The 25,976-nt window shown below is 46.9% G+C and overlaps 1 protein-coding gene and 1 pseudogene across 1 annotated transcript in view; both read left to right on the top strand.

The window, feature by feature from the left end:
• The window catches only part of CTDSPL (CTD small phosphatase like), a 124,934-nt gene that overhangs the window by 98,267 nt on the left and 691 nt on the right, over window positions 1–25,976 (top strand). Inside the window, exons 3-7 of the mRNA XM_055557364.1 lie at window positions 3,600–3,632; window positions 11,263–11,364; window positions 14,771–14,827; window positions 18,180–18,272; window positions 22,168–22,353. Coding sequence (XP_055413339.1) covers window positions 3,600–3,632; window positions 11,263–11,364; window positions 14,771–14,827; window positions 18,180–18,272; window positions 22,168–22,353 — 471 coding nt within the window. The remainder of the gene's footprint in view (window positions 1–3,599; window positions 3,633–11,262; window positions 11,365–14,770; window positions 14,828–18,179; window positions 18,273–22,167; window positions 22,354–25,976) is intronic.
• LOC129634900 (diphthamide biosynthesis protein 3-like) lies at window positions 439–1,179 on the top strand (annotated as a pseudogene).

The following is a 25,976-nucleotide window of genomic DNA, read 5'->3' on the forward strand; positions in this document are numbered from 1 at the left end:
ATTTGCAGATGGTGTGATTATTTGCATTGAAAACCCAAAATACTACAAAAAAATGAGAGTTCACTAAAAGCTTTTGGTATGGTAGCTCTTATTTATTGAGAAATGTGCTGTGTTTCTGAATAGGAAGACTTAAAATTGACATAGAAGAAAAGGTATCTAAGAACAGCTGAGAAATTTTTGGAAAAATATAATGAAAGATAACTTGCCTTAAGAGATATTAAACCTTACCCTCAGTTGATGTGGAAAAATACGTCCGTAGCATTTGTATAATGAAATTTGCCTGTAAACCCTGTCACAGCCCTGTATTCTGATATCTCCCCTCAGTGTACTTTCCTTAAACTATCAACTTTTACAGTTTGAAAATCATTGCAGTAGAGAGTCCCTATGAATGAAGGGAACATAGTTTGTATCCTAGGCCTGTAGAGGATTGACAAAAAAAGGAGAATTACCCAAACTGGGCCAGCGCCCTTGAGGTTGGACCTGCCCCGGCCTGGGTCAGGTCGCAGAAGTGACAGACCTCTGCTGGCCCAGTGACAATGGCCGTGTTTCATGACAAGGTGGAGATTGAGGACTTCAATATGACAAGGACTCCGGGATGTGTTTCTGCTCCTGCTCATGTGGGGGTGATTTCTGCATCATCAAGGGAGGTTTGAAGAACAGGGAAGACGTGGCAACGTGCCCTAGCTGCTCTCTCCTTGTGAAAGTGATTTATGACAAAGATCAGTTCATGTGTGGAGAGACAGTCCCAGCCACTTCTACTGACAAAGAACTAGTTAAACGCTGAAGAAGACATGTTAGAGTCCAAAGCCTGAACTTTGGGAAATGAGTCAAGCTGGAAAAATCAAATGCAGGTCAATAGCTCCCTCACGGGTGCAGTCATTTTGTAGAGAGGAGTCACTGCTGTCACAGTAAAAGCTTGGTTTAATGAATACCTGCCTAGATGAACGGCTTGAGAAGGTGGTGTTGAAGAACCTTCCTCCTGGAAGGTCTCCTGGAACCCTTAGCTGTATCTACCAGAGAATAAAGGTCTTTAAAGGCATCTCCTGCAGCAGAGCTGGACTACCTGGACCTAGTGTTCGTTCATGGAAATGTCCTTCGGTTAACACTTGTCAGAGTGGCTTTTTAAAGCATTAACCCTGAATAGTGCATCATTTGCATAATCCGTGACCCTTCAGTGTGTGAGACCAGACCCTGTACAAAGAGCCCATGTCAAAGCGGGGCAACTCTGCCCTTTGCACTTGCTTAATCAGGACACTGGAACGTAAAACCCAGGCTCAGTAGATGTGGAAGCCAGTTGCAGGCCTGTCTCTACCACTGCCTCCCAGGCCCTCTCCGCCTCTTTGAACTCAGCCCGCTGGAGGAGGAGAGAACGATGTGGACAGAATGATTCCATGCATCGTGTGTATTCACTATGTCCTAGAGAAAAGCTTCTGAGCAGTGGCCTGGTGTGACAGCCATTGCGACTGTCCCAGTTACAGCCTGGACTGAAGACCAGTTGCCCCAAAATGAAAGTATGGAAGTGTGTGCAGCCCTTGCCAGAGGCGAGGAGGAGTTGGCACTCTGAAGACTCCAGTGGCAGAGACATGGAGGACTACTGAGAGTGAGGCAGAGTGAATGCCATTGCTAGATGCTTATTCATCCATGCACGCCCCGTGTTCACACACACACGTAAACCTCTGGGGTCATTTTCAAGCTCAGATGCCTGCCTAAGGTAGCAGCTTTGGTTGTGGTCTGTGTTTCCTCAAGCCCTTCCAAAGTAACCATTTAGTGGTGTTACCTCTCACCTCACTGAGCGTTCACTTAGTCTAAAGATGCACTTGTGTTTGGGGGCTGTTTGCCATCTCCCCGCTAGCACTTTGGTTCTCAACTGGAGACGACTGTTTCCCCTAGTAAACATTGGACACTGTCTGGTGACATTGTGGGGCTTCCCTGGGGAGTCAGTGGTAAAGAATCCACCTGCCAGTATAGGAGATAGCAGGTTCGATCCCTGAGTCAGGAAGATCCCCAGGAGGAGGAAATGGCAACCCACTCCAGTATTCTTGCCTGGAGAATCCCCATGGACACAGGAGCCTTGTGGGCGACCATCCATGTGATCACAAAGCGTCGGACGCAACTTCAAGACTGAACACACACACACATGCGCTCAGAGACATTTCTGTTGACGTCCAGGGTTTCTACTGGCATCTAGTGCCTGGAAGCCAGGGATATTGCTGAGCACCCTGCAGAGCACAGGGCAGCCCCCGCAGCAGAGTCCACGGGCCCCGAGTGTCAGTACTGCGGGGCTGAGAGGGTCCACAGTGACCCAGTGGGCTTGTGAGCCTCTGGTTAAAATCTGTCCCACCAATCTCCAGATGTTAGGAACCATAGTATTTAAAAGCTTCTGAAATGCACTTCTCTGCATAAGTTCTTGAAAACGGAGATTTTATTTGATTGCGCTGTTATCTTGGAGAATAGCACACCTCTGCCTTTAATGATGACAGAGGCAGTTGTGAATGAATCCTTAAGACAAGCCCCCAGTGTCCTGAGGAAGGAAACAGCCGTCAAGAGTATGTCAGGAGGAAACAAGAGCAACTGTCACACTGCAGAGGTGATGACGAGGGGCTGGAGATAATCTAGAAGTTGCTAAATGGTTCTTGGAGCAGAGATCAGAAATCAGCAGAGATCAGCCTCTGTGTCAGTCAGGTTTGACTTCTTCTCATGAGACCCCTGTCCCCAGTGACCCCCCTGAATAAAGAAGGATACACTTTCACAAATCCTTCCACGTGGAAGACCGCGAACCATGCATCTCCTTATCAGGGACCGTGATGCTGTGACCCATTGCCTCCCATCCATCAGCTGAAAAAGAAGAAGAAACACAGAAACTGGAAATTCTCAGTGGAGATAAATTTGCTTTTTTATTAGCTTTTCTCAATGATGTTAACATGAAGTGTTTCCATGGACCAAGTTTGGAGTGACTGGCATTCTGGGGATAAGGAATGGTTGAGGCCTTTTCTTGGGACTTGAATTTTCTGAACATTCCCCACCAATACAGGTTCTGTTCCCTTTCATGGGAAAGCTGTCCTTTGCCTGTGTCCTTGGAGGGTATTCCTTGCACCTTGCCTGTCCCGTTTGCCCAGTCCTCGCCTAGAAGAGGGCCAGAAGTGGCCAGGGGATCCTCAGAATCTGGTTAAACTGACTCCATTTCCCTGCGTATCATATTGACTTGAGGCTTTAGTCTTTGGAGAAAAACTTACAAGAAGCAACAAGCGAGTTGTTAGAGAGATTCATGGATCAAAGTAAAGTATGGGTTTTCCTTTCTCCTTTTCAATTAAGGATTAAATTCCTGGGAGTAAAGGAGGCGCTATTTAAATAAACAGGATGATTTATGAGCCTCAGGAACCTGGCCTGGTTTGTCAGGGGAAGGAGTGGCTGGGAGGCAGAGGGGAGCCCAGTAACTGAAGACTATTCTTGGGTTCCTCCTGCTCATTAAATCCCACCAAGGTACAGAGAACAGGAGGTCATATGGCTGCAGTACTAAAGAGTGCTTTGAAGTTTCTTTTGAGAATATGATCTATTTCTCTTTAAATCTGACAATGATTTTGTTTTTTCTTTCTCCTTAGGGTGACCAGAGGCAGATCATTCCCATACCAAGCGTATGTATATTTATCCAAGTTTATTTAAACACTCATAGAATCTTGTAGCTTTGGGCCTACTAATATAAAAGACTTTTTAAAATATTTGGCTTATATTGAGCTTTTTAATCATGGTATAAAGAACTCTGTTGTGTTTAGGGGGCCGGTGGCGGGGGAATGAAGCTACATTTTAAACTGTTAGCAGGAAGTTCTGAAAACTTTCTCAAGAACAGCAAGGCAACCAGCATCTATTAACGAAACTTGGACCTTTCTCTCTGAGAAGGGCCTCCTGAATAAGTTTAAGGCAGCACTTCCTTCTCCCCGCCCCCACCCCATAGTCTGGGAGACCATACTTTGGTCCCAAAGAGGTTCTTTGCAACAGGTTCTGTCTCAGTGGTACCAGGTTCCCAAGACGCCCCTCCCAGAGGAGCAGGCCATTTCTGATTGTTCAAGTGTCAGTAGCTTGGCTATGGCTCCATCAGAAAAATCAGCCCAATCGTATTCACAGACCTTGCAGGACCACCCCCGCCCCATTCCCTGCTTCCGCCCTGACTCTCCCAGGCTGGCTGTACTGCAGCTCTGCCGCAGCTGGGCATCCCCTTGAGCCACCAACTTCTGTCCTGGAGTTCGGGAGACTGACCAGAGTCTGAGCCCAGCACAGGCTGTCCCCACCGCTTCTCCTCTTCCTTCTGCTCTTCCAGCGGAGCCAGGTAGCCTGAGGCCAGCCAGCAGGAAGCATTGATCGTTGGTCAATGATCAACTCCCAAAAGAAACCTGCAGTTGAGATGCCTGTATCAAACAAGATCTTTCAAACAGTCTGTGTCCTTAGAGAAGGACTTAGGTTTTTTGTTTTTTGTTTTTTTTTTTCAGATGGCCTGAAATTGGTATTCTAATCCATAAAGATTCTGATTCAGATTGTCTGCTTGAAGTCTGTTCATCTGTCTTTCCTTGGGCTTTTTAACGTTATTTTCTGGGAGCATCCAAGAGACACTGATCTTAAATTGAAAGAAACGATGGATTTCATTAGTTCAGTCAGTCAGTCAGTCGCTCAGTCGTGTCCGACTCTTTGCGACCCCATGAATCGCAGCACACCAGGCCTCCCTGTCCATCACCAACTCCCGGAGTTCACTCAAACTCACGTCCATCGAGTCAGTGATGCCATCCAGCCATCTCATCCTCTGTTGTCCCCTTTTCCTCCTGCCCCCAATCCCTCCCAGCATCAGAGTCTTTTCCAATGAGTTAACTCTTTGCATGAGGTGGCCAAAGTACTGGAGTTTCAGCTTTAGCATCATTCGTTCCAAAGAACACTCAGGATTGATCTCCTTTAGGATGGACTGGTTGGATGTCCTTGCAGTCCAAGGGACTCTCAAGAGTCTTCTCCAACACCACAGTTCATAAGCATCAATTCTTTGGTGCTCAGCTTTCTTCACAGTCCAACTCTCACATCCATACATGACCACTGGAAAAACCATAGCCTTGACTAGATGGACCTTTGTTGGCAAAGTAACAGGTTGACTCCAAATTTGGTAGTGGATATCACTTGTGAATTTTTTCCCTGAACTTTAACTCTGCATTGATTTGCAACTTGCATGAGTTTGTGGAGTGATTTTGAATTTGCCAGCGTGCCTAGGGTTTAGGCTTTGTTGGGAACTGACTTGGATCAAAAAGATGGATCAATCAGCACAACTTCTAATCCAGTGTTTGAGTAGGGTACCCAGTGGAATTGCTACCGGGGTCTCTTTTTAATCTTTATAACAAAGTAGTTTTGAGTATTTTTCCTGCAAGCATGTCTACATTCAACAGATGACAACAGGTGGCATCTCTCCCCTTACCTCTGGTACTCTGAGAGCTCTGGTTTTTTTCCAGAGTTAATTCACAGCTATCTATAAAGTTAAGTGTTGAATCAACGTATTTGTCAGGGCAAACACTCTACTGAGACAAATGACCCTTTCTCCACAAATCTCTTTCTAGAATCCCAGAATAAAATAGCCAAGAGGGAAAAGACGTCTTTTGTAATTTAGCTCAGTAAACTGCAGACCTTCCCTACATGTGAGACACTGGGTCAGGCTTTAAGCATCTGAAATACTTTTCAGGAAAACAAAGCCTACCCAAAGTAACTCACATCTTTGAATGATCACCTCCAGAAAAGCAGGTCCACTGATGGATACCATGTGACCTCCGCTGGCTGTTTAGCAGGCAAGACTGAACCCAAGCCCAGCTGGAGGCCAGCTTTGCCAAAGGATTCGAGCCTTGGGGTCCCCTGCAAAATCTGCACCTACCTGTCAAAGTTGCAGGTTCCATAAACAGTAACACTGCCCTGTGGTCCAGAAAGGGCAGTGGTTAGTACTGAGAGCCCCTGAGAGCTTGGAGCACTGCTCCACAGGATCAGAAGTCCAGGTTTGTACTGAGCCTCCAAACCAAGTCCTCATACCCTATAAAAGCTTTGTCCAGCCCATGAAGACAAAGGTGCCCCTGAGCCTGTAGGTGCCCAGAGGAGGTCCAGCTGGAGGCCCATTACTGCTGCTCACCTCACAAGTCCTCCTTTTGTTATTCACATGCTGTAGTTTATATGTGCAGGTTGGATCTTTTGATTTTGTTTTTGTTTTTTACTCAGCTCATTTTTTCATTATTCAGTTTTTCGTTCATGCTTTTTAATTTTTATTTATTTGTGCAGACTTCTCTCTACTTGCAGCAAGCAATGCTGCTCTCTATTTTCAGTGTGCCGGCTTCTCATTGCTGTGGCTTCTCTTGTTTCAGAGCACGGGCGCTGGAACACAGGCTCAGTAGTTGTGGTAGACAGGCTTAGTTGCTCCACAGCGTGTGGGGTCATCCCAGATCAGGCATCAAACCCGTGTCTCCTGCGTTGGCAAACAGATTCTTTACCACTGAGCCCCCAGGGAAGCCCTCATTCATATTTTTTCATTATTCAAAGTCATGGTTTAAAAAAAATACTGAAAGATTAAAATAGAAAAGAAAATCCCCCAACTTGATCTCACTCCTTAGAATACCCTTCTAGTATTTGTTGTATATTAGAAACTAGTATACTAGTATTTTTTGTATACCAAAAACTTTCTAAATCAACACAAGCATCTTTAAACAAGCAAGAGTATTACAAATTGTTTTCACTTTTAGCAGGATACCTTGAATATCTTTCCAGATATTAGTCCGTAGCAAGCTGCCTCATTGTTTTACATGTAGTTGATGGCATTTACTTGGTTTCCACTTCTGTGCTCTTAAAAATAAATATTCTTGTGCTTGTGTGTTTGTGCACCTGAATGATAGTATCTAGGTGATCAGTTCCTAGTTGTGTAAATACTAGGTCAAAGGGTATACTGTATATTTTTGGTAGATTAAAGGCAAATTATCCTCTAAAAACCTAATTTAAATTCCCACCAAGAGTCCATTCCCTTATCAAAAATGGTAGTTAGGAAATACTTTAATCTTTGCTGATCTGAAAGTAAAGAATGGTATTGATTTATTGCTTTAATTGGTATTTCTTCCTGAATGAATATGAACATCTTTTCACAAGTTTATTGTACATGTGTATTTCTCCTTCTCTATTCATTTATACTGTTATCTTTTCAAATTTCAAGGAAATTAGCACTCTCCCCTAAATTTATGATATATCTTTCGGCCTTGTCCACAATCATTTTGGCCACAAAGAAGTTTAATTTTGTATAGGGAAAACTTTTATGGCTTCTGAACTTTACATCATGCTTAGAAAGATCTCCCCACTCTATGACTGTGACCCACATCTTCTCCTAGTATTTTAACAATTTCATTATCACACTTAAATCTTTGATCCACCTGGATTATGTTGATGTAAGGTGTGAAGTCGAAATTCACCCTTGTTTGCTTTTCCACGTAACCCAGGTCCAGCTTTATTTGCTTTTCCAAATGGCAAGTCAGTTGTCCCAGCATTATGTCCTGAGTAACCCATCTTTTGTACACCTACTGGAAGTGATATCTCTGTCTGGACTTGGTTTTCAACGTGCCGCTTAGTAACATTTGACTCCCAATTGGGAGCTGGGATTTGAGGCCCTCTGTACATCTAATCAGAAGCCTCATGGTCTGCCCGGTAAAGGTCAGGTACCGAAGCGTAAGGAAAAAAGCAGAGGAACAGTTTGGGAAACAGTAAAGTTTGGTGGTAAGGCTGAACGTGAGCACTCAATGCTTTGGCCCCAGTGTAGACCTGACCCCATAGTTCCACGCTCTTGCTGAAATAACAGACCAACCGCACCAGCGAGACAGTGCAGCTGAGCCATAAAAATGTTGAAAGAGAAGAGGAGAAAGTTGTTTTCTAACAGTTAAGTTTCTGTGCTGTTGGCTTAATAAGCTTTTAATAATCAGCAAACCTTGTGAAAAGCATATAAGCAGAGCAGCTCCTCTCATTAGAGGTGGTGTCGAGTCCCCTTTGCCCACAGCCCTGAGACTCTGCCCTTAGCTTGGAGGCGTGGGGATGGTAGGGGACAGTGTGCAGACTCAGCGCCTGAAACCTCAAATGCACAGACCACCATCCGTGTCCCAAGAAGAGGCACTGCCTTTGTAAGGTTTGTGAGAGTGTGCTATGGGGTGAGTACCTTAGATCAACTATTCCTGCTGCCAGTTCATGACCAAGACAGGACTTGCACTTCCACTCCCAGGAAGATCACTGGTGTGAGTGCCCTCCCCAGACCTAGCCCCTGCCTCACCCCCCATGATTTCTTGCCCCTATTCCCACCCCCTGGCCATGCCCACCCATGCTTTGGAACAAATCATCGTGTTCAGAAAAAGCTCCTTTTTTATATACTTGGTGTTTCTCCTATTCTTCAGCTTTATGATGGCCTGAGAGAAAATTTGCCTCAGGACATTTTGTAGTTAATGATTCAAGCATCACCTGAGCAGGTCACTGAAGTCACAAAACACTCTTGCAGTTATCTAGTGTCCTTGCCTGTTCCAAGGACACAGCAGCTGTCCAGGAGAATTCTCACCCACGGTCTGAAGAATTGGCATTAATCTAAAGCCGAGCTTTATGGGAAGCTGCGTGCATTGAGGAACCAGGCTGAGGATTAACGAAACTCCACCCCTCACCCGCCCCGCACAGTGCATGGCCCCAGCCTGGCCTTGTTCTCTGCAGCACAAATGATAAATCAATAGCTTGCTTATTATGCCTCTCACCCCACTCACTCTTTTCTCTCTTAAAATAATATGGGGAGGCTTCTTCCTTACTGGTAACTCAAAGAATGCTTGTAAAGTGTGGGTTAAATCTGCAAAGAAAGTAATTTTTATTCTTGAGCTTGGAAAATAACTGAGCCACTTTTGGCAGATCTTTGATGTTTTCAGATATGCTCGGGGTAGAAGTTCTAGATCTTTATTTTCCAGGCTGGCAATTACATAAAGTTAAAATGTTGTTTTAGTCTATAAATGCATAGAAAAAGGTCTAGGCAGATACACACCAAACTAAGAAGGGGGACACCTGGGGAAAGGAATGGGGAATATGGAAGAGGGAATACTTGTGTTTTATATGTCTATATTCTTTACAATCAGAATGTGTTTTTATTACATAATTATGAAATAGAAAATTTAAAAAAAATTTTTATTTTCGTTGCAAGTATATTTTCTGCTATGGTCCACACAACAGAAATAACCCCAGTTCTCTATATTACGTTCATTTATTGGGCTCATTACACCATACCTTTTAAATCTCTTTTTGATACAGAACCTCTTGCAAGTTTTGCAGGGTTTTTATTTGTTTGTTTTTGACCATGCCACACAACATACAGGGTCTTAGTTCCCCGACCAGGGATTGAACCCAGGCCCCAGCAGTGAAAGCACTGAGTCTTAACCACTGGACTTCCAAGAAATTCCCATAGTTTATTTTCATTTTTTAAAATATAAAAGTCACTTGCTGATTTGAAATGAAGGGCAGAGTCCTTTCCATGACCCTGCATCCCACACCCAGGGTCTAAGACACGTCTTTCCCAGAGCCACGCCGTCAAGGATTCTGCCTGTGAGCATTCGTTAGCGCCAAGGGAGTTGGGAGGCCATAAGGGCCTTTTCTCCTGGGTGAAGTTGGAGAGAATGAAGCACACACACTCACTAGAGAGAGCCCCTGGCATTAGAAATGCTCCTGTCTCCACACAGGGCTCATCCTGCTCAACCCCACAAGCCCTCCAGCCAAGATAATCACTGCATTTGCAAATTTACCTAACCTGTTGACCGCCTGTGTTACATTCACTATTGAACCAGCTGAAGTCCAAAATTAAAACAAATTCCTTGACTAATGTTCAACTTGAACCAAAAAGTGAGAAAGAAAGAAAGAGCCATTTGGAAGGAAATACTTCTAGATTACTTTTTTTTCTTCTTGTTTTATTTGATAAGCTAATTTGTCCATTCTTCAGTGGCTTGGGGCAGATAGAGATTTTCTTGTTTTGTTTTGCATTAACTCCAGAACAGAGTTTGACCTTCCTCCAGGACAGAAAATTAGCTAGTTAATATTGGGTAGTGAATATGCCACAGAGTAAACTGAAATGCTTAAAATTGTTTCTAAAATGAAGCAAGGCCCAAGAAATAAATACTCTAAGTCAAAAATTGAGATTGGCTGAAGATATCCAGCATTTTCTTAACTCTTATGACCTCTTTATCGTAAGATTGTCAGCTACTACAAAGACATATCAGTGGGTTTTCTAGTTAACACACAGCATGTGAATTCAAGTGTGACTGCCAGGGACAGACTAAAGGGATGGAACGTTACCTTCACCCAGTATTGTACCACAGTGGGGCACGCACAGCACAGGGCACTGTATGTGGGCCAGTCTTAGTTCTGTTTCCTATTACTGGAGGTCACTTTGGATTGCTGGGCTTCCCTGATGGCTCAGCTGGTAAAGAATCTGCCTACAATGCGGGAGACCTGGGTTTGATCCCTGGGTTGGGAAGATCCCCTGGAGAAGGGAATGGCTACCCACTCCAGTATTCTGGCCTGGAGAGTTCCATGGATTGTATAGGCCATGGGTGGGCTCACAAAGAGGTGGACACAACTGAGCGACTTTCAGTTTTCACTTTGGATTGCATTTTGCTGGTGGTTCTATAATTCCTCTTAAAGGTTTTTCAGAATTTCAGTCACTTAAAAAAATACTATGGTCCAGTATAGCTCTAAAATATACTTACATACCATAGTGAGTTTAAAATGAAATATGACCCCAGAACATGGGGTGCATGGTTAGAATAGCTGTTATAATTGAACATTCATTTTCATATTGTCCATTTTAATAATAGCAATAGCTACCACACATGTGCCAGGCAGAATGCTGGATGTTTTACTTCAATTATAGCTGATAACGACCTTTTATGGTAAGTATTATTCTCCCAACTCAGAGCCAAGAAACAGAGCTGATGAAAGAGAGCGGATATTCCAGCCAAACTTTGTCTGGTTCCAAAGCCCAGGGCCTCATCATAGCTGTTCAGACAGTGGCACAGTATTTGTTTGGTAAAACTTCAGTTGTAAGCTACTTCTTCCTATTGTTTTTAATAAAATTCCATGATGCACCTAACCAGACATTTAAATGTTTGGTTTCATTTCTAACCTCACTGTCATAGTGTAACACAATAATAAGGGAATTGGTTGATCTTTTATATAAAGGTAATAATATTGATTTTTTTCCCCCCACTTTAGCCACCAGCTAAATACCTCCTTCCAGAGGTAACGGTGCTTGACTATGGAAAGAAATGTGTGGTCATCGATTTAGATGAAACATTGGTGCACAGTTCATTTAAGGTAAATCAACATAAAAAACGATCAGTGATCTTTGTGATTTGGCTACAATTGTATTGGAAAATGGAAAACTAAGAAGATGAAAGCTTGTGGTTTGTTGGCATATGACTTCACTGTTCATAAAATCCCAGTAACAGTTGGTTATTAACTCAGGTGAACATTAACTCAAGTAGTTGAATATTAACATAATTAGTTTGGGAGGAAAAAAATCCACTGGCCTGCCAATATCCCTGAGACCACATTCTTATGCAGTTTAAGTTTTCCAGCACTCTGCCCCCTGCAGAAATACTTTCCAGGTGGCACAAGGCAGTCAGTGCCCCAGGACACTGCTGTGTGTTTGTCTAAGTAACTGAGCACTGTACGAGCTACAGGTTATATGGGGAAGGACAAGGAGAGACACAGTTGAAAACTAGCAAGCAACTGACTATCCTGGAAATTTTCCCAGACCAATTTTGGAAGATGCCCAGCTCTGAAGAAGACTTTCAGAGTTACGGCATCTGAACAGATTCAGTCATTTATCTTAATGGTTTTCATGACAAGAGTTTGCTGGAGTTTTTCCTTAGCTTCATGGCTAAGTGTGTATCCACCTGCATGCCCTCCCTCCTGAAGGCCAGGGCTACGCTCAGCGTGAGCATCACAGTCTGACTTCCGTCACCTCCCTCACGCCTCCCTCTCCATCTCCCCACCAGAATAGCAGCCAAAATTACAAACTACCCAAGGGCCTCCATGTATGTGTGTATGTGCTCAGTCATGTCTCTTTGCAGCCACAGAAACTGTAGCCCTCCAGACTCTTCTGTCCGTGGAATTCTCCAGGCAAGAATACTGGAGTGGGTTGCCATTTCCTCCTCCAGGGGATCTTCCTGACCCAGGGATCGAACCACTGTCTCTTAGGCCTCCTGCATTGCAGGCAGATTCTTTACTACTGTGCCACCTGGGAAGCTTGGGCCTCCAGGGAGGAACAGCAATGGCTGTACTCCTAAGAAATGAGTTAATTAATCATTTTTCCAATTTTTAAAGTTGTTTGAAATAAGCAAATGATGAAAAAGTTTGGGAATAGGGGATTGGTGTGTTGGGGGAGAAGCAGAAAGCGTATGGGGTCCTGGTCCTGTTTTCCTTGGGATGTTTCTGGTAATGGAACTGCCCTCCTGTTTGTGGCCAGTTAGACCATTTTCCTTTGTCTACCACCAGCCCATGACCCTGCTGACTTTGCTGGAAGACCTGAAAGCACCACCTGAGATGAAGGGTGTGTCTGACACCAGCCAGTCACTCCTTGATGGCTGTATGGGAAGTGGGAGAGAGCTATCAAATTTTCCTGCAGACCTTTCTGCCAGAAACATACCTCTTTGGACCTGCTTCTCACTAAACAGAATCCTCCTTGACAGGTCAGGGCCAGGCAGTTGTCCTGGAGTCCTTGGGAGTGTGGAGGAGGGGCCACACACCCTCCTGGCAGTGAGAAATGGCCTGGCTGACCACTGGAGCATATGGGTACCACTCATTCCACAGCCTCACATGGGCCTTCCCAGGACTGATCCCAGGGATTCAGTGACCTTATATCCCAACTCAACTGTGAACTGCATTGGAAACTTTTCCTCCCCTGTGGGCAGGATGCTCAGGACTTTCTCACGTCCCTGAGGAGCAAAGGCCTTTAGGGCAAGGGTCAATTGTCATCACAGCATAGCCAGCTTCCTTGCAAGCAGCTCTGGGAGCATGGGCATCACCAGCCAGACTGCCCAAGGTTACTGAGGGCTCGTGGCTCCAGAGAGGGAGCCTTGGGAGGCCCTGGTGTCTCCAGGGCCTGCTCAGAGGGCATTGATACACAGGTGATGTGAATAACATGTCTTCATTTCTTCCCTCCCTGAGCTGCCTGCATCTTCAAGCAGAATATTGTATGATTTTTAAGGTTCTGGGCATCCCAAAGCCCTTTGAGAATCTGAAAGCTAAGAACTTCTCTCCTTGAAACTATAGAGCACACAGACCCAGAGACACATGTTCACAGCCCTGGCTTGGTCCCCCTTGTTATATACACTTTGTGGAATAGACCTTACGAGAACTTCTTCCTTCAGCTTTTTGTTTTCTCGGCTCATTCTGTATTTTAGTTGTGAAATTATAAAATACCAAGCTCATCCTTGACCTTCCAACCAAAGCAGTGAAGAAACTGTAAGCTTAAGGCTCAAGTGCTCTACTGAATGCTTAGTACTGGTTCTGTGACCCAGTATTTTCCACAGTTTTTCAGTGTATATCTTAAAGAACAATGTGTGGGTACAGTAATGGACTTAAAGGCAGACTTTAGTTCAGATTCTCACCAGAGACTCTCTACCCCCTGCCCCTGCCCAGGGACCATCACACCCAGTCTCCCTCCTTCTATTCCTCTCTTCCTTATCCCAAGGGTTTGTGATCTCATGATTCTCTTGGGCCTGTTCATTTCCACTTGATTTGTGGAATTCCATTTAGAACTGTATGCAAGTCCGTCGTTGAGAATATAGTGACTGCTGAAGAATCACATTTGAGTTTTAAGTGTCACTAAGTGTGGGGTTACTTTAAATATGCAGATGTTTGTGAGTGTGCTAGGTATTGTATCACACAGTGCAGAACAGTCTAAGGTGTGGTGGCTCTCCCACCCACTCCACCCCTCCACCTCCAGGGCAGGAGACGGCCAGGCAAGGCTGGAAATCACTGATGCTCAGGGCTGGATGGAGCCATGGGCACTCATCAGACCCATTGCTCTAACTGTGGAAGACAGGAGAAACCAAGGTCCAGAGAATAAAGAGCCTACCCAAGGTCGTGGTCTGTGGCCTCTGACCTCACCCCATATATCCAGTGGCCCCACTTTGGGCCCATGTGTTGAGCATGTCTGTATTTGTGCAACTTACCAGATGGCTCCGTGGTAAAGGATCTGCCTGCAATGCAGGAGATGCAGGTTCTATCCCTGAGTCGAGAAGATCCCCTAAAGAAGGAAATGGCAACCCACTCCAGTATTCTTCCCTGGGGAATCCATGGACAGAGGAGCCTACAACCACAGAGTCTGACACGCCATAGCACCTAAACAAGCACTGTCCTCTAGGGCTGTCAGGCCCTTGCCTCCTCCCCCTGGTGGCCAGCAGTGGTTCCTGCCACTCTAGGCAAGAGCCAAGAGTTGGAGGAGCCCTGTTTCCAAGCCAGGTGCAGCACTCTTTGTGGTTGGGGCCAGGCAGGTAATAAAGATGCTGAAAATGTAACAATATTCAGAACAGAAAATAATATTCTTTCCTGCTTATGTTTATTTTGAGGAACCGAAGCATGCTCCAGTGTCCCCCTGAACTGTTTTGTCCCATAATAAAAACATTAGTCCAGGCAAGCTTTTTTGGTGCTAAAGTTTCCAGTTTTATTTTGTTCTTTCAGACATATTAATTATAGTTTCTTCTTTCTCCAGCCTATTAGTAATGCTGATTTTATTGTTCCTGTTGAAATTGATGGAACTATACATCAGGTAAGAAATCAAAGCTAAATCTGAGTTTCAGTTAGCATTTTTTTTAGTAATTACATTTTCTATGAACTGTATTTCTAAATTCCCCTTTCAGTAATCATTTTGTTCCTGAATCAGGAGGAGGCAGACTTTATTAAAAATTCAGTGATTTTCTGCCTTTTTTTTTTTTCACTTGGATGAATTTTATGCTTCGTTTATAAGGGAAGCTGTAATCTATTTGTAAATATTAGATGTGGTTGCAGGTTCAAATAGTTCTTTGATTTGATGCAGACTTTTAGAAGTTTCCATATCCCCCACTGGCCTAGCTTGATGGTCTAATTAACTTCGCTATGTAATTGCTTTAGCTACTCTCCTAGCAGGCAACAGGGAAATGTCACAAGTCACTGACTTTACAGTAGATTCTCAGCAAAGACTGTCAAAGATTGCCAGCCACTCCAGACTGACCTTGTCACTCCTGCATCGTGTTCTGTGAATGTTTAGGAAAGCCCAACCCAAAAGGGAAAGGAGGAAGGGTGTGCATTTTTGGATCAGCAGGAAGCTTTGAATAAAGATGCCCTAGTCAGTTGGCATGCATCTTTGTTCCGATATTTTTTTTCCCCTTATATTCCTTTTTATTGCATGAAGCTCCTCTAGGAATAGTTTCACTTATGAAATATTGGAAACACTATGGGAAGATATTGTAGGTTTTCCACAGAAATGCCCCAGTCATCTTCTTTGTCAACCCCAAGATCTAAAGGGAGAGCCTGTGGCCTGGTATGTTTATATCCCAGGAGGAAAACTCACCCTTGGTGCTTGAGCCATAACAGGGTCAAGGGTCTTTCCTTGGAGATGTCGGTAGTCTCTTTGGCCCTTGAATGCAGGGTGTCAGAGCTGGTGGGGCCTTGGGAGTCAACGGGTCCAGCTACCTCACTGTCTACATGGGGGAAGTGAGGCTCAGCCAGGGAGAGGGTTGGATCAAGGTCATACAATAGGACGAGTTGAAATGAGAGCTCCAGTCTCCTGTTCCTGACACAGGGCTCTTTGCCGGGTACTCAAGTCCCCCCCTCCCCCACTGCCAGGAGGTCCTGCCAGCAGCCTGTCCCTGGTGTTTCCACACTTCATGCTTTGGAAAGCCATCGGGGAGCCAGAATGTCAGGCACTTGGGCATTTAACATTTGCCGAAGCATCCACAGAATTAACTCCGCATCTGAGAAGCAGTTAAGGCTTCCGCGTTTATTATCTTGGCTCGTGTGACAAGATAATGGGATGAAGGAGAAGCTGTCCACTGGCATGACAGAAATTAGGAGAGAAATGAATCTCTTCATTCCTCATGACTGTGAGCATGGCCCTCAGGACCTGACTTGCTGTGGCCAGCCCATTCTCAAAGAAGCTGCCCAGCTCCCCCAGCCCTCCAGACTGATTCACCTGGTGGTAGACACTCCAGAGCTGGGATCAAAAACTCATTCTCCTGAGGGAATGAAGCCACAGGTGCCCAGAGGAGGACCAAGGCCCTGGCGAAGGCCGTGGCCTCGTTCAAGTAATCCAGGATAGGCTGTGCAGGTCCCAAGGGGCCTATTCTTGGTTACTTGCACGCGGACGCGGGCCTGGACGCCAGCCTCTGGGCCCAGGACCCTCCTCTCTGTCAGAGGCACCAACGCCATAGTCCCCAGACCAGTCTCCTGCCCTTTGCATGTAGCAACACTTGCTTTCCAAGCAGCATCCTGAAGGAGACTGCGGACCACGGGCCGCACCCATTCCTAGCACCTAGCAGCCTCCTGGGCAGAGGGTAGGCCTGGAGCTACTGCAGCCACACCCCACCCACAGGCCTCTCCACTCCACAGAGCACCCATCCTGGCCATCCTGCTCCTCTGGCCCCTCCCTCCACACGCCCTTTCCCTCAGCCACAAGCTTCCCACCAAGACCTTCACCTGTGTAAACTCCTCTGTCAGCAGCTCTTCCTCTGTATGGAGCAGAGCCCCGTTCCCCTCTGCCCCTCCTCCTGTAGGGTATCCGGCCTGCTCCATCTGCCGTTCACAACCCAGGCATACTCACCTCGACCTGCCTTTCACACTACGTCTTCAGCCTTTTCTATCCCCATCTCCCCCTCTTTTATCTCTGCCTCTGAAGGGCTGGTCAGCAGAGCTCTGGCCATTCTCCAATACCCCAAGTGTTTTCAGGCAAGGTCTCATGCTCAAACTAATTTCTCTGCCTGGAAGCTCACTTCTCATCCTTATCAGCCTGGTGAACTCCTATTCATCCTTCAAGGTCCAGGCCAAATGTTCCCTTTTGTGATTCCCTCCCCTTGAGAGGGAAGTTTATCATCACTAATTTATCCTTATGCTGCAGCTTTCATTATGCATGTTTATTTTGATCTGTTTTTCTGAATGTCTGCTCTAGACTGTGAGCTCTTCAAGGGCAAGGCCTGTGTTTCCCTCACCTTTGTAACCACTTCAGGCTGAGGCCAGAGCTGGAACTGAAGGAATATGAGTCGAACTGAATTTTAACAAGTTTGAATTATTTTAGGGAAATGGCTAATTTCAAATGAAATTTATTCAAGTTTTAATTAGTTCTTCCCTCCTCCCACCTTCTCTGCCTCCTCTCGCCAGCTCTGCCTTCTTTCCCCGCTCCCATGTTTCCTCAGATCTCTTCAGGTTTCCAGTTGGGGGCAGAGCCCAGCCATTCTAGCAAAGGTGGTCCTTTGCCCCCCTGTGCTTGGCGGCTGCTTCTGATGCCTGGCTGCTGGGGCTAAGAGTAGGCTGGCCTCACATCCCCTGAAGCATCTGTTTCTGGAGCAGACGGAAGCAGAGTTAATGTTGTGTGTCAAGTAGATGGTTCCCACACCGACAAGGAAGCCCTTCACGCAGCCTTACTGCTCCTGCGCCTCCAGCCCAGGCCTTCTGGCAGGAGAAGGGTTCCAATCAAGTAGGCAACCACTGGAGCAATCCCAGACCTGCCGGGCAGTGGGCCACGCCCCGACCTCCACCAGAAGCACCACCCAAGACCACGGCCTCTGTCTAGAAGCGGCCTGACCCAGAGCGTGTCCCATGAAACACATGTGAAATGAAGGCTCTGGGTCACCCGAACGTGGCCCAACCTTTCCACTCACTGGTTCTGAAAATCCCCAGAAGCCTCCACACCATGTCAGCTTCCCTTTCCCCCCTGGGCGGGGAGTCTGCTCCAAACTCAGACCTGGAGTGCACCGTGAGGGGTATCTGGTCCTCAGCACCATGTTATATTACACAGCCCCTCGTTCAGTCCTCCTGGGGACAGGAGGCAGGAACCGGCTTAGGAATTCTTCCTCCCCAGGGCTCTCGGGGCCCCAGGCCTTCCTCGGTGGCGGCTGTGACTGACCTGCATGCTGTCCCTGCCGTTGCAGGTGTATGTGCTGAAGCGGCCACATGTGGACGAGTTCCTCCAGAGAATGGGACAGCTGTTCGAATGTGTGCTCTTTACTGCCAGCCTGGCCAAGGTGGGTTGCGCCCCCAGCCCTCAGAGCCCAGCCCGTCCAGCCCTGCCCCCTGTCTGTCAAGCAGCCCTTTGTTAAGGTGGGGGAAGCAGTTTCCATGGTGACAGGTTCCCACCCCAGATGGGGTAGATGCAGGCCATGTGCACAGCACCAGCCTGAAAGGCTTTTGGGTTACCATAGCTACAGGAGCACTGGGAACAAACGCTCCATAAAGTTGCTGCATGCCGCTGCTGAGGCTGCTTGTCCACAGACCAGGAACCCACAGGCGTGTCCCGTGTGACCGAGACAGGCGTCTGCCTCTCATCTGGTGACTGGCTGAGGCCTCTGTGCACTTGGCTTAGCAGCTCACCCAGGTTTCAGGGAAGGATAAGCATCAAAGGTTCATCCACCCACGGAGGCCGCATGAGCGTTCTGACTGCCCTAAAGAGCCCCAGGACCTCAGGCCAGTCACTTCACTTTCCTCGCCTCCGTTTCTTCTATGAGATAGGGATGATCCCATCTACTTTGTGGGGTGGATCAAATGAAATAACGCTGAGAAGGAGCTTAGCACAGGGCCCGACTCCTATTCAGCAAGGGCCTGCAGAGCCCCTGCTGAGTCTCCCATGTGCTGTGCTGGGCACTGTCACACGGTCACTGCTCTTGGTATTCATTCTTTATTATAATTATTCATGATGATAAAATAAGCCACACATGTTTTGGTCCCGTGATTTGGTTTGAGTCTCTGACCCAGCATCTACGATGGCCCTGACCAAACAAAGTGGTTTCTTTGCCTTTATCCACTGTTTGAGGGACCTGGCAGGTTCACAGCACTGCCTCCCACCATGTGGGTGAGTCTGTCCTTTCGCAGGTAAACTGAGGTGCCTGCACTGTGTGGAAGGCCGGCCCTGCTCCTCGAAAGAGCTCTTTGCCATGTCTGTGTCTCCAACCCTGGCCCTGACAGGGCCAATGCCATCCATTTGTTGGTGGCACCAAGAGTGTCTCCATGGGCACCTTAGGGACCCTCAGTGGGCTCAGGATGAGCTCTGCAGAGTCCAGGCTAGACATCTGCCTGTCTGCAGACCTGCTCCAAGGACGCACAGGCAGCTTCCTCCCCCGTGTTCCATCTCTATGCAGGCTCCCTCCTCTGAATGCTGGGGACTCTTACCCTGAGTTCCCAGATGTGCTGTGCTGCTTTGCTGGGCTGGGCATTTCTGGTTTTGGCCATCTCTCTGCCATTCTGCCAGGCTCATCACCAGGCCATAAAGCTTGAGCCAGTGGGGAGGGAATCAAGAGCCCCAGGCTGTCTTTATGCTGAAAATAGAATGCGGCCTCAGGAAGAACATCGTCTTCCCCAGTGGGTACCCTTTCGGATGAACGGTCCATGACTGCTGTGGTGCTGATGGCTCTTCCGACAGTGCTCTCGGCCACTGAGGCGCCTGAAGTGATACCCAAAGAAATAACAGGAAGGTTGCACTGTGCTGGGGGATTGAGAGCTGTTTTTTTCTTTTGGCAAAATTGAAAGCACTCTTTCTTGGCATCATCCCCAGCACTTGCTTAAACATCCTTGTTCGGTCTCTCTTCCTGGACGGCTCCCACCTGCCCCTCCATCTGTCTCTCCAGCCCTTCTCTCGCTGCTACCCCAGGCTGCCTTTGCTGAATCAGCCCCCACGTGCTTCCTTCCAGGGACTTCAGTGGTGGTCCAGTGGATTGGACTCCACGCTTCCACCACAGGGGGCACAGGTTCCATCCCTGGTCAGGGAAGTTCCGCATGCCATGCAGTGTATGTGGCAAAAAAAAAAAAAAAAAAATGTGCAGCCTTCCAGCTTCTCTCCTCCCTAGTGCACAGCTCTGCTGACAGGGATCCACTCCCCAGGGCTTGGCCCTGAACTCAGCCCCCAGCCAGCACCGTTGGTGTGCAGGACCTCCTGGCCTGCTTCCCTGGGGCCTGAGCAACCTCTGCTGACAGTCAGAGCCCCACAGGGTCTACTTCCCCATCTTGTGTCCTTCCTTCATTCACTCACCCACCAAGTATGTCCTTTATACCTGCTGTGTGTCTGGCACTGTCCTAGGCATTAGGCATACTGCAGACAACACGAAATGGTCCCTGCCCACGTGAAGCTTACATCCCCACGGCCGGGAGCCCCAGGCTAGGACACTCCCTTGAAAGATGTATGCCACCGCCGTTGTTAATGATTATGAAGAAATTAGCTAGAGTCAGCTGCTTAAAAATGACCCACATGGCTCTTCGCTACCCTCACCTGGAGCCCTGAGCTCACCTCCCTTGGTCAACAGGAAACCCAGCCTCCTCCTGCACTCTGCTCCGTCAGGATGTCTCTGGAGAGAGGACTCACCCATGGAGCCAGGATGCTGCTTGTAGCCCTGCATCCTGCAGCCATGACAGCCTTTGCTCTGCACTCGGGGTGCTCTGCGTTCCACCACTGGCCTTCCCAGCACCACCAGCCTCGGGTGCTTCCTACTTCCCCAGCAGAGCGTCTGGGCCCCTAAGGGCCTCTGACTGTGCCCCTCACTTGGGCCTTGGTGCTGAGGCCACGTGGCCTGGAGCTGCCACTCCTTTGCCTCCAGCCCCAGCTACTCAGTCTGGATGAAGATTTTCCCTCAGACACAACCCCTTTATTTCTTCATCCCTTTCAGTGTTCTTTGGGGAAAATTCCCCAGGCCATGGGAGATGGCCAAGCAGGATGAACCCCAGCTGTGACTGGGGCTCTAATTCCCTCCCTTAAAACTCCTGGGTTCCAAGTCAGTGGCTGTGCTGTCTGGGCACATCCTGTGACAGGCAGGGGCTGGGCTGGCCGTGCTGCTCAGAGCTCCTCTAGGGGGCAGTGTGGCCCCGTGCACACCAGCCAGATCCCAAGTCCACACTTCCCTTTGCTGATGCAACTAGTATTTACTGAGCCCTACCAAGAGGTGGCGCTAGTGCTGAAGAGCCCATCTGCCAAGACATAAACTGGGTTGGGAAGATCCCCTGGAGAGGAGAATGCCTACCCACTCCAGTATTCTTGCCTGGAGAATCCCATGGACAGGGGAGCCTGGCAGGCTCCAGTCCATACGGTCGCAGAGAGTCGGACCAGACTGAAGCGACTTAGCACATGCACATGCACCAAGAGGTAGGCACCCCAAGGTGCTGGTGATGTCATGGGGAACATGGCAGGCAAGGCCGGGGGCCCTGACAGGTGACGGGACCATAAGGTGGTCCCAGGTAGTGGTGAGCTCTGTGGAGGCGATCGCAGCTGTGAGGCCAGAGAGTTTCTGCAGAGGAAGGTCCAGAAGGGCTGGGAAGGTTGTGAGGAAAGCCAAGGGCTGAAAACTGAGGAGATGGAAGGAGAAGTGTGTGCAGAGAGTGGGGAAGAGAGTATTCCAGCAGATGGGACGAGGGGACACTGATGCACAGGTCCCGACCATGTGCAAAGCCAACGTGGCTCAAGTGACTTGAGGTGGAGCTGAGAGGCAGCTGCAGCCGTGTGGGATCTGGCAGGGACGTGGGGCTTCGTTCCAAGTGTGGCAGGAAGCCAGCGCAGGGTCTGATGGGTGTTTTCCAGCAGCCGTTCTGACAGCTGCAAGGTGAGTGAGTGAGTGGAAAGGAGGCCCCAAGGGAAGAGGGAGGCTCCTCTGCGGCCAGAGATTACAGAGGCCCGGACAAGGGAGTGACAGTATAAACAGAGAGATGCAGGCAGATTCGAGATATTTTTGGAGAGGGAACTGACAGGAATTTCTGATGGATTTGATATGAGAAGTGAGAGAAATGGAAGAATCCAGGGTGTCAGGGAAATACCCAGGATCTTGAAACACCTGCAGTTCTATAAGTCCCTTTTTAGAAGAGTAGTGTGGCTCTCACTGCCGGAGGTCAGGGCTCCTGAGCTCTTCCAGGCCCCCAGCCTTCACCATGACACCCGCTTCCCAGTACGCAGACCCTGTGGCCGACCTGCTGGACCGCTGGGGTGTGTTCCGGGCCCGGCTCTTCCGGGAATCGTGTGTTTTCCATCGTGGGAACTATGTGAAAGACCTGAGTCGCCTTGGGCGGGAGCTGAGCAAAGTGATCATCGTGGACAATTCTCCTGCCTCCTACATCTTCCATCCTGAGAATGCAGTAAGTAGCCCCAGACCAAAGGGACTCAGGGCTCCAGCTAAGCTCTCTTGCCAGGCAGAGCAGCTCTCTTGCCACTTCTGTACCTTCAAGCACCTGTGCAGGGGTTTCGTGGCCTTTTCCTTAGTGAAATCCCAGCTTTGCATTGAGCAGTTAAATAACATTGATGGTTATTTATGCTCACTGAGCCTCTCTGCCAAAGTTGCCTTCTCTGTCAAATGGGCATTCTAGGCATGCTGATTCATGGGATTGTTGGAGGATCAAGTGTGGCAGTGCTTGTGCTGGGTAAGTGCTCAGTGAGCCTGTACCTTCTCAGCATCTTTGGGATCATGACTGAGAAGGTTTTTGTCTGTCATTGGCCTCCTGGATCTGGCTATTGCCCAGGACTTCGTGATCCCTGTAAATTCAGAAGGTCTGGGTGACCTCTTCAACAGAAGTATTAAGAATGAATAAAACACTTTAGTGAGGTTTTCAAATGAGACTACCAGGCTTTACCACCTCCTAATGATGTTTAAAAAGTAGACAATGGGAACATTTCCTACATAAAACTCCCCGGAGCGTGGCAGCTCCCAGTGCCAAGTCTCTGGGTGCAGCACATCTCAGAACAGGAGAGGCGCCCTCCTGCCGCTGGCCCTTCATTTCCAGGAGGCAAGGTCAGCCCTCCTGGAGACTGCTCACCCTTCCACAGTGGCCGCCACACCAGACCCCAGCTCAGGCCCTGGAGAGGATGCTTCTCCCAAGCCCAGGCTTCCCAGTCTCAACGAAAGCCCATACAGCATCTTTTCCTTGAGACCATAACTATGTTGCTCCTCTTACCAAAAACCGAGTTCAAACTAGGTTCACTTAGTATATAATCATTAACTGAACAAACATTCAAAATATATTAAAGTATGCTCCTTTTGATGAGTTAAATTCAACATAATGCATTTTGTAATGTGTCTAACAGATAAGGATTCTTTTTATCATCTCAATTCCAGGCACTTCCCTGGCGGTCCAGTGGTTAGGACTCTGTGCTTCCATTGTAGGGGGCACGAGTTCAATCCCTGGTCAGGGAACTAAGATCCCACAGGCCATGCAGCACAGCCCCTCCTACCACCACCAAAAAAATAAATCCTAATCCCATTATCACATCTGATAATACTAGCAGTTTCTTGATATTATCACTAATATCCAGTCTGTATTCATCTTTTCCCTATCATCTAGAAATATTTTCTTTTATTTGGATTGAGTCAGAATCCAAACAAGGTAGGTACATACATGGCTTGGGTATTGTGTTCTTACTGTGACGTCACATCAGGAGGCATATAACATCAGATTGTCCCACTTTTAAAGATTTTAAATTGCCCTTTGGATTCAGGTTAACACCTGAATCCAGCCTGATCCATCCATTTTCAATTTTTGAATTGACTTTTCACCTAAAAACGTGAGCAGTTGTTGATGATCTTTGCCTACATCCACTGTTTTATTAGAAATTACAAAATGGTAATTTCTAAACTCTATCATTCTTTCTGCATCTATTGGGCTAGAATTCTTTCTTTTTTTTAATTGAATTTACTCTCATTGATTACTTGATTACCCTACAATTCAGTTTGAATAGGGAAATCAGAGTAAAGTCTTGGTTCTTTTTCTTTATTTTTTCTGTTTTGAGAGTTATGAGATGGTGCTCTAGCAATCTCTAGAAGTAACCAATTTTTTTAGGTACCATTATGAAGCTATGGATTTTTTTATGTTATAGTTTAATCTATTATCCTTTTTATGCTCAAATGTTCACCTATAGCCAGTGCATGCTCCTTCAAATAACAATAGTCTTTGATCACTTCCTGCTTTCTGGTCCAACAAGATACTCCAAGCTCATCTTGTCCATTTCTTGCTCCAGCCCTATAATCAGCCATTTTTCTATGCAACCTGGTTCCTGTGAGTGAAAATGGTATTTAAAGACCACAGTTTGGGTGGGTTCTCATTGTTACTAGGATGTCCTTTGCTTCTAGTCCTTTCTACTGGACAGAGCTAAATACACTTATTTTTATTTATAGAATGAGGACAAAATCATAAATTCACAATGGTTTTTCCAATTCAATTGTAACAGTTTTTATTTAATTTCCTTTTGTTTTTGTATTTATGTCTCCTCTTACACTGAAACTCATGATTCCTTATTAACATCATTACAGATTTGATTCATCCTATAGTATAGTTTTAACAGTTTCAAAATTGCATTGTTTTAATATTATTACTAACAATAAAACAATTGAATGCATTTAGGAATATTTTTGAGCAATTCTACAAACAGAAAACTATGTTTCAAAATCACCTGAAATAATCCTTTCTATGGGTATGTCACCAACCTTATCTACGTGAAGGTTCATTTTTTTGTTGCTTTTTTTCCTGACTGATTTAATTTCATTTCAGTCATGTAACACATTTACATGGTTTAGCATCAAAACTGTCACCAGAGGTTCTCCCTTGGCAGGCAGTGGTTAGGACTCATGAGCGTTTGCACCGCAGGAAGGTTTGGATTTGATCCCTGCTCGGGGAATGAAGATTCTGCATGACTCGCTGTGCGGCCAAAATTTTTTTAAAAATTAAAACTGTCAACAAAGATACATTCAGAGAAATCTTGTGTCCATTCCTGCCCTTTCCCCTGTTCCCACCCCTTCCCCTAGGAGTGGTCATTTTTTGCTTACTCCTTAGCTTGTTGATTTTTTTTTTTAATTACATAATGAATTGTTGGCTTCCCCGGTGGCTCAGTCGGTAAAGAATCCACCAGCAATGCAAGAGATGCAGGTTCGATCCCTAGGTTGGGCAGATCCCCTAGAAAAGGAAATAGCAACCCGCTCCGGTATTCTTGCCTGGAGAATCGCGTGGGCAGAGGAGTCCGGAGGGCTACAGTCCATGGGGTCGCAAAGAATTGGACGCAACTTAACCGACTAAACCACAACCACCAATGAACTATTACATTTCTAAACAGTCTTTAGATTTGTAAAAGGGTCAAAAATCTTAGTTTTAAAAACAGTTTTGGCTTCCCCGAATTTGTTTTTATGTCTCTTCTTTGCACCTCTTGCTACTACCCTCTAGAAGCCCTCCCCACCTCTCTATCTAAAACTGAAGGAGACTCTCTTTTTCTGTGGCTCAGAATGTCCTGAGATGTTATACTTGCCCTTTTAACTGAACTCTGCGAAGCATGGGAGGCAATAATCCATGTCTCCGTGCTGTGCAGTGACACTAAGTAGAAGCCCTCAGATACTCTCTACAAAGATGTCAGTGGCTGATCGGTGACCTCTGACTGCAAGTGCTCTGAGGTGCAAGGAGTGGTTTGATGCAATAGAAAGAGTGTTTGATGGACAGAGGAACCTGGCAGGCTACAACATAGGGTCGCAAAGAGTCGGGAAGACTGAAGCAACTTAGCATGCACACACGCAAGGTAGTTATATATTCTGCGTTCTGGCTACCTTTTATGCAGCAGGAAAACAAAACAGGAAAGTGCATGCCAACTGGATACTCTTAACTTTGCCTTCCTGAACCACCTCCCGAACCAGATAGATTCAGGTTGATTTTAGCTGGGATGGGAGAAGAAAGAAGATGGTGCTGGTGATCTTGAAACACTGAAGTGTGGGGACCAGTCAGGCTGG

This window comes from Bubalus kerabau, chromosome 20 (assembly GCF_029407905.1).
Source record: "Bubalus kerabau isolate K-KA32 ecotype Philippines breed swamp buffalo chromosome 20, PCC_UOA_SB_1v2, whole genome shotgun sequence".
Classification (NCBI taxonomy): domain Eukaryota; kingdom Metazoa; phylum Chordata; class Mammalia; order Artiodactyla; family Bovidae; genus Bubalus; species Bubalus kerabau.